The sequence below is a fragment of the Sarcophilus harrisii genome, chromosome 3, assembly GCF_902635505.1.
Source record: "Sarcophilus harrisii chromosome 3, mSarHar1.11, whole genome shotgun sequence".
Classification (NCBI taxonomy): domain Eukaryota; kingdom Metazoa; phylum Chordata; class Mammalia; order Dasyuromorphia; family Dasyuridae; genus Sarcophilus; species Sarcophilus harrisii.
In genome coordinates this window covers 521899811-521912296 of record NC_045428.1, presented here as the reverse complement: position 1 = coordinate 521912296, position 12486 = coordinate 521899811, and the positions used below count along the sequence as shown (strand labels likewise).

Below are 12486 nucleotides of genomic sequence, written 5' to 3'. Positions count from 1 at the left end.
TCCTTCCATTGCTTATCCTTTTTTTTTTTTTTTTTTTTTTTAATTATAGTAACTTTTTATTGACAGAATCCATGCCAGGGTAATTTTTTTTACAACATTATCCCTTGCACTCACTTCTGTCGATTTTCCCTCCCACCCTCCACCCCCTCCCCTAGATGGCAAGTAGTCCTATATATGTTGAATATGTCCTAGTATATCCTAGATATATAATGTATGTGTGCAGATCCAAACAGTTTTCTTGTTGCACAGGGAGAATTGGATTCAGAAGGTAGAAATAACCCGGGAAGAAAAACAAAAATGCAAACAGTTTACATTCATTTCCCAGTGTTTTTTTCTTTGGGTGTAGCTGCTTCTGTCCATCATTGATCAATTGAAACTGAATTAGGTCTCTTTGTCAAAGAAATCCATTTCCATCAGATTACATCTTCATACAGTATCGTTATTGACGTATATAATGATCTCTTGGTTCTGCTCATTTCACTTAGCATCAGTTCATGTAATTCTCTCCAAGCATCTCTGTATTCATCTTGCTGGTCGTTTCTTACAGAACAATAATATTCCATAACATTCATATACCACAATTTACCCAACCATTCTCCAATTGATGGGCATCCGCTCAGTTTCCAGCTTCTAGCCACTACAAACAGGGCTGCCACAAACATTTTGGCACATACTGGTCCCTTTCCCTTCTTTAATATCTCCTTGGGGTATAAGCCCAGTAGAAACACTGCTGGGTCAAAGGGTATGCACAGTTTGATAACTTGTTGGGCATAATTCCAGATTGCTCTCCAGAATGGTTGGATTCGTTCACAGCTCCACCAACCAAATGTATCAGTGTCCCAGTTTTCCCGCATCCCCTCCAACACTCATCATTATTTTTTCCTGTCATCTTAGCCAATCTGACAGGTGTGTAGTGGTATCTCAGAGTTGTCTTAATTTGCATTTCTCTGATTAATAATGATTTGAAACACTCTTTCATATGAGTCCATTGCTTATCCTTTTTGAGCTTATTGAAAAGTATGGTTTAAGATATTGGTCTAAATCAAATTTCTACCAAACTGTTTTTCACTTTTCCCAGAAGTTCTCAAAAAAGAATCTTTACCAAGCAGTCTGAATAGATTCTTCATTTTATTCATTTTATTATTGATCAGCTTTCATTTTGAAGTATTTATACCATATACAGATATAAGCTTATATTATTTTCTTAGGATGAAGTTCTCTAAGTCCTAAGAGACTTTTTACCAGAAAGTTGTCCATAGCGGTCTCCTAATTAGAAAAGTTAAGATCTTTATCAGTGGAGGGAGCATACATTCCAGCAAAATGCTGGTGACTTCAGAGTGTTAAGTAAACCATATAGCTTTGGATATTTATTTATTTATATTACATATATATATGTAAAATTTTGAGATTTTTTAAAAAATGTTTATAATGCAGATAGATATGTGTACTAGTTTAATAATAACATTTTTGTAAGGCATTTTTATAGTGCTTTAAGGTCTACAAAGCACTTTGCACGTTAATACAAACGTGTTACCACAGATTATCCTTATAACAACCCTAACTAGTAGATACTATTTTTGTCCTCATTTTAGATCAAAAAACTGAGCCCCAGAGAAATTAAATGACTTACCAAAGTTCAGACATGTAATAAATGCCTGAAGCAGAATTTGGATCCTTTTCTTCCTGATTTCAAGCTCTAGCTTTCTACAACTCTATACTTCCTCTTACCCCTCCCCCCCCATTCTTTTTTTTTCCTTAGATTCTCAAAATCTTAGTTCATCAGAATTACAGCTAATAAAGTTGATCTGTGCTCCGTACTGTACTGGCTTTATAAAAGAACAGTAGCAGCTTGTGAAAAGCCAATTTCATGCCACTAACCACTAGTATTAAAACTTCTTTTCATCTAGTGTGATCTCTTTTAGATTTTGCATTCTCTTATATGATTTAATAGGATTCTTCCTTAACAGCCTAGGCTCTACCACCTGTGTGAGAACATTCTCTCCCCCCCCCCCCAGATAAGAAATACTGCAGTCATTATTCCAACCAATACTCGTCCTCGCCTTTGTAATTCCATAGACACAGAGGCCATGTCTTAATCAAACTTTTGAGTAGCATACAGCGCTCTGCACATTGTAAGTACTCAATAAACTTTTGTTGAATTCACTTAAATTTCATTCTTCCCTTCAACTAGATCTCTGGCTAGGAATCATATATTCAAGAAGAATAGATTCTCTGAGGCTTAAAAATCAATTTACATCAGTAACAAAGGATGAATTGTAGTTGACTAGCTCAGCTTTTTTTTTCCCCCTCTTGCCAGCACAAGTTGAGTTTAAAGGTCGCATCAGCCATAGTGGGGGGAGTCCTAGTGACCAAAGAAAAGCCACAATCCCAGACTTCCTACTGAGAGTCATGACCCTTTCTGGCTTTCATTCTTCCTTATCTCTCCTCTCTGTTCTTCGACCCTAGAACTCTGGCCTTCTTGCCTCTGTTGACCTGCCTTGTAGGGGGTATTCTTTTCCCTTTGTCCAGGCTGCATCAAGGAACAAACCCTGGCTCTATCCCATTAAAAAAGAGCTCACAAACATTTAATAATATCCTGATGAATTATTGTCACATTTCTGGAGGTGCACCTCCTTCTTTAATAATGTGTTTTAGACTTTTTCCAAGAATCAAAACAAAGTTCATTTATCCAGTCCTAGTGATGTAACAAGTTTTGGGGGACAATTTTTCATGCCCTGGAAGGCAACAGACTTTCAGTTACTAATTTGAAATAAGCATATTACTTCTTAGAATGGAGTCCCCAACCATCTTACTCATTTCTTCTTCTAATGCAGGGGTTCATAACATTTTTTGTGTCATAAACCCCTTTGGCAAATGGTGAAATCTTTGGACCCCTTCTCAGAATAACAACATTAAAAAATGCATAAAATAAAATACATAGGAATACAATTGTGTTGAAATACATCTATCAAAATATTTTTTAAAACAAGTTTGCAGATTGAAATACATCTATCAAAATATTTTTTAAAACAAGTTTGCAGATTCCCAGATTAAAAATCTCTAAAATTTAGAATTATTCAAAGTGATTAAAATGTCCATGCCTTTTGCCAGAGAAATCGTTTCTATGCATATACCTCAAGAAGGGAATTCATGATAAGAAAGTCCCCCTACATGTTGTATTTATTACTTATTGTAGCAATTTTTGTTTCAGCAAAGAACTGGAAACAAAGTAGACCTCCACCGACTAGAGAATGGCTAAATGTATGTAGTACATAAATATAATGGAAAATTACTATTTTATAAGAAACAACAAAATGATGAATGCAGAAAAGCATAGAAAGACTTAGATGCAGAATGATGTAATTAGAGTCAAGGAAACAATATACACAAAGACAACTACTATATAAATGGAAAAGAACAATAACCCCAAAACAATTGGAATAATAATAATAATAACTATCACTTATATAACACTTTTAACATTTGCAAAGCACTTTCCATGTCATCAGATTTGATCCTCACAGCAATCTTGAGATGAAGGTGATGACAAAATAAATGATAATCCACTTTTCTTTGGGCCACTATTCTATGCAGAATTATATCTTCACTCCTTGGTTCACAGGTAACTGCTTCTTCTCCAGAGGTCCCAAATCTACCCTCAATGCAAAAAGCTTCCTACTTCTTACTTAAGTTAAAGTATTCAGAGGTCATCGTTGTTCCCTCCCTTCTCTGTCACATTCCTTCGCCTTCCAGCCTACTAACAGGTTAGGATTTCCCTTGCTTCATCATACCCTTTTTCACTTTGCTTCTACCTTTAAGTCCTTCTTCCATTTTTTACACTTTTCCCCACTGAGATTATTCCCAATTTATTGTATCTATATCTTGTTATGTATCTGTATGCTTGTTAGTAGTTGTTTATATGCTGTCTCTCCTTAATACCATAAACTTCTCGAGAGATAGACTGGTTTTTGCCTTTCCATTTATCAGTACCACTTAATAAATGCTCCTTGACTTGACTTGACTGGAAGATAGAGAAGTGTTTCTCTAATTCTCTAATGAGTTAATTCTCTAATTAATTTCTCCCTCCTTGGGAGGGAGACAACCTTTTGGAAGCAAGATCCTCAGGTTTCTGTCATTTCTCTTAGTAGCTCTATGGCAGACTCCCTCCTTAAAACTCTCATAATAGACAGCTTTGGGCAGATGAATGCTTTAGACCCACTTGTTGACTCACATGGCTTTTCTCTTCAGCTTCCCATAGCAGTGAGTAGCATGAATGTCTTATATTTCTTCAGTTTATTAGTCTACTTTTATCCAAGACCAAATCTCCCATTAAACCTGGTAACCAATAGCCAAAAATATATATATATATATTTTTTTTTTGGGGGGGGGGTTGCCTAATCAGAGTTTTTGTAGCTCCTGTCTCTATTTTTTAGGTATTAGTAGTGAAGTGCCTAGAAAATAAGGCAACAAAATGGAAAAAGAAGTCATAGACTTGAATAATTCCCAAATTAAACAAATATAGTCCCTATACAATCAATAATTTACTCCATTTGAGTCTGAATGCAGATCAAAGCATATGATTTTTCTTTTGGTAGCTTTTTTTTTTTTTGGTCTATGTTTTCTTTTATAACATGATATGACATTTTATAACATGGAAATATATTTTTCATAATTGCTCATGTATAATCTATATCAAATTGCTTACCTTCTTAAGGAGGGGGAGGGAAAGGAGAGAATTCAGATTTTTAAAAATTAATGCTTAAATTGTTTTTATATATAATTGGAAAAAATAAAATATTCAAAAGCAAAAGTTCAGTTAAGTTAAAAAATAATTTGTTCCATTATGAATGATGGATCATTCCAATTTTCAAGATGTAAAATCTGCTTATGTCTCTATATAAGCATTTTTTTGCATTTAATTTTGGTGTCATTTTTCTAAATACTGAACCCTAAAGCTAGTGAATGAAGAACCTATATTTTTTTGTTCTTCAACTGTAGTATGATTTCATTGATGAGGTCACTTCATTGTTATATGTCATATATTATTCATTCATGTTGCCCCATCTTTTGAAAATTTTCACTGAGTTTCCATGAATATTCCATAGAGCACTCACTCATCACCCTGAAGGCTTTCCTTTTAAATACTTTCTGAATGTCAAGGCAACATCATCTCTATTGATTCCTTGTTTTTAATACTTAACAAGTCTTACTTCCCTTTTCAGTTGTAAATGCCCCATGCCTGTTATAGCACTTAATAGGCACAAATCATTAATTAAAACAATACCAACAGGGCAGCCTACTTAAAGAGTGTCTTCCATTGCCCTTTAGGAGATGCTTATGATGTTCCTACATACATACACATACATATTGTGGCCAACTGGGTAGGGCAATGGATAATATCAGGCATGTAGTTAGGAAGACTGAGTTCAAATCTAGCTTCAGGCACTTTGCTGGTTGTGTGATGCTGGGCAAGTTGCTTAATTTCTCTTTGCCTCAGTTTCCTTGTCTATAAAATAGGAATAATAATAGCACCCACCTTCCAGGATTGCTATGAGGACCAAATGAAATAATTATAAAGTGCTTAGCACAGTGCTTGGCACATAGTAAGCATTATATAAATATTATTACTATTTACAGCCAGATTTGAATTCATGTATTCCTCACTCCAGGTCCAGCACTCTATCCACTAAACCACCTACTTATCTGAATACTACATATATACACATGCGTATATATAATATATAGAACCTCTATCTATATACACACATTTATATATTTATATATTTTTGTATCTTTATTTATTCTGGACCTCTGTATGCATCATTTGTTAATTCAGCAAAACAAAATATAGTTTTAATCCTGCACTTTTACATACATCTATATCTATCTATCTATCTATCTATATGTATATCAGATAGATGAATGGATATCGAGATATAGGAAATCCCAAATGGCTAGCTACTGCCAGTCTGAATGACCCTCAGCCTATCTTGCTCTTTATTTCTGGACTTTTATAAGTCTCTTCTTAACATGATGTCTTTATGTTTTGTTTTATTTCATTAAATAGTTACTCCTACTTCTCTCTGAGGGCAGCCTTTTCATTAGAAACTTTCTTTGCCCTTGAACCCTAGAGAATAGTTCCTCTGTCCATTATGAGAACTCAAGTCTTGCTATACAGATGAGATATGTAGCTAATTTGGGGCACTCAGGCCTTTTCTAAATAGAAATAGAACAGCTTTACAGGAGAGAAGGATGATATTACCAGTATGTTGCCATCAGAGCATCTCTAAGAAGATTTTATGATCTCATTATATGGTCGAGGAGGAATCATTCTGAGAATAGGTCTTAATGGATACAGACCCTTACTCCCTGCAGCATCAATATAAGTGATACTCCAGGCCACAGCTATTGTTAATGAATTCTCCGTACTGGTGACAGGGCTGAAATATCCTCTTTGTCTCTTGTTGTTATATTGTGTCGAGGCATATTGATGGTCCTTAACTCTTCCTCTACCCCCTACCACTTTCTCTGAATAGAATATCCCCTCCACTGAACAGGAATTGTTATCAAATAAAGATATTTGCCTATGATTTCTCATCTCTAAATTCTGCACGCAAATTTCTCACTGAAACAAATATTGAGGTAAAGAATTCAAATATGTTAAAGATAGGTATTAAAGGCTATACTGATTTTTACCGCTTTTCCTTAGATTGTCCTTTTTTAAAAGGCAATCTGTCCCATGAATTAATTTAGAATTCCACTGTAGTTGCAATTAATTGAGGGGAAGAGAGATAGGAAAATTTAATATATATATAAAATCTAATATATATATATGTATATATATAATAATTTTGGAAAAGATTAAGAACCATACAAATATAAAATGTGAAAATGAGTGAGTTTCCTAATTCCAAGAAGCTTTTTTTCTGGTTTTAGCTCAAGAGTTTTGTCTCTTTCCACCAGAACATTCTGAAGAGAAAAAAGGGAGAATTGTTGGAATATTCCCTGAGAAACAAAGGTCATTCAAGCTGATGTAGCAGAATTAATAACATGCTAAGTAAGAAATCATTTCATCATTTTAGGGAAAGAATATGGCAAAGCAGATGCAAGATGGCTTCATTCGGATCCTACCATTGTATCCCTGGAGATGCTGACTGTTGTTCTAGATGGATTGCTAGCCTTGCTTCTCATTTATGCCATAATAAAAGAGAAGTACTATCGGTAAGTGTTGGTAGTTAGTCCTTTTCAAAATCAAGTATCTGATAATGTAACCTGGGTGAGCTGGGTAAAATAAGTAGCTAGAAGGAAAATAGCACACGAAAGAAAACTCTGCAATCTTGGTTACGTGACGTTGTGGCCATCAGGATAATTTCAAGCTGTTCAAAGTCAAGACTGAGAAAAATGTGATCCCAGGTGGCAATCTAATTGTAGGCTTTGGGGATTATCCACAAGAGAGCAGGAGTCTGCATCAGTTTCCAACCAATATTTTAAAGCAAATAAGAGGCATTTCTGCTGAATCTTCTCCAGTACCTATAGCACAATCCTATTCCAGCTGGCATAAAAGTAAATTATGTTCATGTCATTCATTTTGAATTTGATGTGCAGTGTAAAGTGAGCAGTCTTTCCTAAAAGCATTGGATGATTTTTTGATTTGGAGTTTTTTGTTTGTATTGTTTTGTTTTTCTTTTTTAAACTAGCCTAGAATGTTGTCTTTGAGGAGTCAAAATAAACCTTGTTAATAACAGTCACAAACAAAAATCTGAGTATATATTGTTCTATGGTAAAGAAGAGAGGCTTTTGTTGGCATTTTTAATTTCCTTTAAGTCTCCTTTTTCTTCTCCCCAGGATAAAAGGAATACAATCATGTGCATAGCCCTGAAGATTACTCCTAATAATGGTCCTCCTAATAGTGGTGCTAAATGAGCAGAGATTTGGTCATTTTTTAAAAATATACTTTAATAAGCTTTAATGACTTAAAACTTCACTAAGATTTTTAGAATGTCCCACATATTAGAATTTTGAACAGGTCCTTGCATATAGGTATTTAATTGAAGAATTAAAATATTAAATTTATTCATTCAGTAGATAGATGGGTGGTAATTACCAAAGAGTTTGCCTCAGGTTATTTTTTTTTCCTTCTTTCCTTCCTCCTTCTCTTCCTCCCTCCCTTCCTTCTCTTCCTTCCTCTCTTTCCTCTTTCTCTTCCTCCCTCCCTTCCTCCTCTTCCTTCCTCTCTTTCTCTCTTTCTCTCTTTCTTCCTTCCTTCCTTCCTTCCATCTTTCCATTCTTTTTTTCCTTTCATTCATTCATTCATTTAGATTATCCAATTAGAATTAATAGGTAATCATCTTCCTTCTAAATCACTTGTGTTCTTACTGTCTACCAAAGGGCAGGTCAGGTTGCCTTTATCAAAATATTGCCTCTGGAAATCATAAAAGCCCTCAATAATGACATCTGCTTTGCTCCTGCTTCCAGGATATGAAAGGACCAGTCCCAGAGATAGGGTTGTTTTGTTTTGTTTGTAACAAGAAACTTTGATGCGATAATTATTGGCGAAGAAGAAAATGGTCTCTTAATAAAGGTGGACAGGTGTTTAAAGATATCTCATTTCTTTCTCCTGTCTCTTCAACAGGCATTTCATTCAGATTACCCTTTGTGTATGTGAACTGTATGGGGGATGGATGACCTTCTGTCCAGATTGGCTTATTGGAAGCCCCAACCTTAACACCAGCAATTGGCTTTATCTTTGGGTCTACCTGGTGTTTTTTAATGGTGTGTGGGTATTGATACCAGGATTACTATTGTGGCAGTCATGGATAGAACTCAAGAAGATGCACCAAAAGGAGATGAAGCCAGGAAAAAAATTCAGATGAATTTTCAAATCACAACTGTATCCTTTGTTTATAAATTATTGTGATTTTTAGCCTACTGTTGTGTGGCAAAAATGTAACACCTAATCAAGTTGTTTTTTTTTCAGTGACATTTTCCAAACTGAATGTTTTCTTAACAGTTATATGGAGAAGACTTGGGGTTTGGGGATTTTTAAAACAAATATAGGGATAAACCAATGCTATTTAAATTGTGCCAATAATAAAGTTCATAAAATAACTGTTTAATTGTACTACATTAATAAACATTGATTTGTTAAGAGTCTCATTTACTATGTTTTAATGCCTTAATTAAAAAAGTAAAAAAAAAAAAAAAAAAAAAGAAAACAAAAGCTAAACAAGCCTCATTATTTCCCAGGATATTCTTTAGGAATAGCTTTATTCTTTAAGTGGGCACCATTTAAATATAAATTTTATATAAATATAAATTTAAATATAAAAGGGAAAGCCAATTTTTTACTTTTTTATTTCTTTGGCTTGTTAGAATCTGAAAGTTCATGGTAACAGCCTCCAAGCCCCAGGTCATACTGGCATGACTAAGTCGGGAAAGCAGATCTGGCTCATGACCATGTTGACACATCAGCTTGGTGTACAGGGTTAGGCATAGAATGTATATTTTAAAAAGGAAGGAAATTAGCATTTATTAAATATCTACAGTGCTGTGTGCCAGGCTGAGCTAAGCACTTTACAAATAGGACCTCAATCGATCATCCCAATAAGCCTGTGAGATAGATGTTATTATATCTCCATTTACAGCTGAAGAAACTGAGGGAGACAGAGTGAGACCACATCTGCATTCAGGTCTTTCCTGCGCTAGGCCTGTGGCTCTATCCACTGCACCTAGCTGCCTCTGAGAATCATATCACAAAAGACCATGGTTTTGGTCAATTAAGTTGAACTATAATCAGTTTAACAGCATTCCCCTATATCTTTCCTATTGATCTAGTATCAGATTGAATTCTCCTTGCTTCCCATCTGTCCCTTAGGATTTTGTTCTCTACTAGCTCGGCTTTTGAATTATGCAAATTTAATTTGGATTTGGATTCAGACCTTCCCCTATGGTGAATTTCCTCCTCCTACCCATAGTTTTCCTGATGGCTCCAAGGGTGATCTGACAGCTCACATTTCACCCTTACGTGGGAACGCGTGCACAGACATGAAATTGGAGGATAGTTGAAGGATAAATTGATCACCTGAAATCTCATCACCTCAGGTTTTGATACTTAATCCCTTCTCAATTTACCCTCAATTGTTTCTCTTTTCTTATTAAAGAACTAGAACCTCAAAGGATTTAACTCCTCCAAAAGCCTTTTAGAGTCTTCGGTCTGCTTGGGAACACCAGACCCTCAGGGTATCCTCTAGAGATACTCTCCCTCTCATGCCTTTTGTCTGTTGTCTTTAGCCATAAGACTGAGTTCCTTGAGGGCAGGGACTATATTTTAAAATTCTATTTATTGAATTGAATTGGAGAATTTGGTGTAGTATACATAAATTTGGATCTTACTTCTCCTATTTGCTACCTGAATGCCTTTGAACAATAAACTGACAGCTATTAAACACCCATGTGCCAGGCACCATGCCCAGGCTGAAGATAACAGCTATAAAGAATGAAACAATTCTTATTTTCAAGGAACTTACACTGTAACAAATTACTTCATTTTTCAGAGCCTCAGTTTTCTCAATTGTAAATTGAGGGTTTTGGTCTATATGACTTGTAAGATTTCTTCAAGATCTAAATCTAAGATATGATTCTATTCATTAATTCAAAGTAGTTGGAGGCAGAGGAAGAGGATGGTTTGACCACACTAAATTAATGAAGTCTGATTTATAAGTAATTTTAAAAATGTAATTATATATAAAAACTACAACTATGATAACGAAGTATTATATCATTAAGACCAACTTTGGTGAATTGATAAAATTGCTTCATACTGAATTATCTTTTTTTGCAAAAGGTGTTTACCTAAGCCTAATTCTTGTTTATATTGTTTAATTTTGTTAGTCCTTTAAATCTTGATATACATGTTGAATATGGTTTTTCCTGTTCTAATCCAAAGTTTGCAAACATTTTCAATTGATCAGATGGAACACCAGATGGAAATCCAAATGAAAATTATTTGACCAGATAAGAATACTTGGAGAATTTTCATTAAACTCTATCAGTCTTTTTGTTTAGTTGGAAAAGCATCAAATTGTGTTTTTGTAAATTGTTCACTGCATTTTCTCTTCAAATAATATGCCATCTTCTGCTGTTATAAAAATAATCTTTATCTGCACAGTGCATCCTTTACTTTTGTGATGTAGCATTTTAATTTATGGATTTAGATTTGTGAGTTGGGAAAGATGGAGGAGGTGTATTGAGTCTATTCCCCCCAGAAATTAAATCAAGATTATAACTTCTATCCCCATTTGAAGAAGATGTTTTTGTAATTTGGTTCTTGCTTTATTTCAGTAAATATCCCTTTGTAAAAGCTAATTGATATTAATTGATTATCTGATATTGGGGTAATAAACATTAGCAATGATATTGGGAAAAACATTGGAATGGTGGCTTGAACCAATAATATTAGAAAGATATCCTATCCCCTCCTCAATGGTACCCCTAGAAATCTGATAAGAAAAAGTGACCATCTCTGAGGACTGAACCTGCTTGGGGAGAAGAAGGGAAGATTGGGAGTCCAAAGTAAGTCCAAGGAAGGCCTACACTAGAACTGACCTAATGTGTAGATGGAGTAGATGGCTGCTTTGTATTCCGTGATGTATATTTTGGGGTGATCCCCTATTATCACCTTGCCACAGAAAACACTTAGCATCACCTAGCATTTGTAATTTGATAGGATTCATATTTTCATAGTACAAATTATAATAGATCCTTATCCTTTTGTCCTATGTAATTCTTGTCCATATCCTTCCATATATTCTCCAAAGAAGATTATACAATGTATTAGAAACCTTACTCTCCTTTTAAAAATATTTCATGCCAGTGGAAAAATTGGATTGTCCGTCTGTTTTCTCTGGCTCTGGCTACATGATTATCCCACCTTTTTTTTTTTTTTGATCATTGAGAATGCCTTTTGTATGGCATCCAACTCATATCTTTGCTAATATCTTGCTTATACTCACCATATATTATTTGGGTTATCAACAGATTATTAATTTCATAATTTGTAGACAGTATCTCTAGGAGATTGATGGCATTAAAAAGATAGGTTTTGATTGTGGGGAAGAGATTAGAATGATTGAAAGCATTAAATGATTTCCATATGTAATTCAACCACAGTTCTCTTAAATTGTCAAAATGAAAGAATATATGAAACTAGTTCACATTCCAGTATTAGTGACTGGTAACCATTTCTCAGAGCTGGCTCCTTCCAGCTATAACAGATTCTGTACAAGTTAGTTATGTTTCACAAAACTAGTGACTCATTTTGCTCTTAAAAAAATGAGGTAACATTTATATACTTTAAAAAAAAAGCACATTGAACTGAATCATGAACCCTGGGTTGCAACCTGACTGCCAAAAGGAGCTGTTATTTAAGAAAGTTATTTAATCTCTCTAGACTTTTTGCAAAGTGGTGGTGAGGAAGGGAATGCCAAA

General features: G+C 34.6%; 1 protein-coding gene across 1 annotated transcript in view; it reads left to right on the top strand.

Annotated features, from left to right (window-relative positions):
- EBPL (EBP like) overlaps positions 1–9210 on the top strand; it is a 36036-nt gene extending 26826 nt beyond the window's left edge. The window contains exons 3-4 of the mRNA XM_031961950.1: positions 7083–7221; positions 8633–9210. Of these exons, the coding sequence (XP_031817810.1) occupies positions 7083–7221; positions 8633–8873 (380 nt within the window). The 3' untranslated portion in view covers positions 8874–9210. The remainder of the gene's footprint in view (positions 1–7082; positions 7222–8632) is intronic.
- The last annotated feature ends 3276 nt before the right edge of the window (positions 9211–12486 follow it).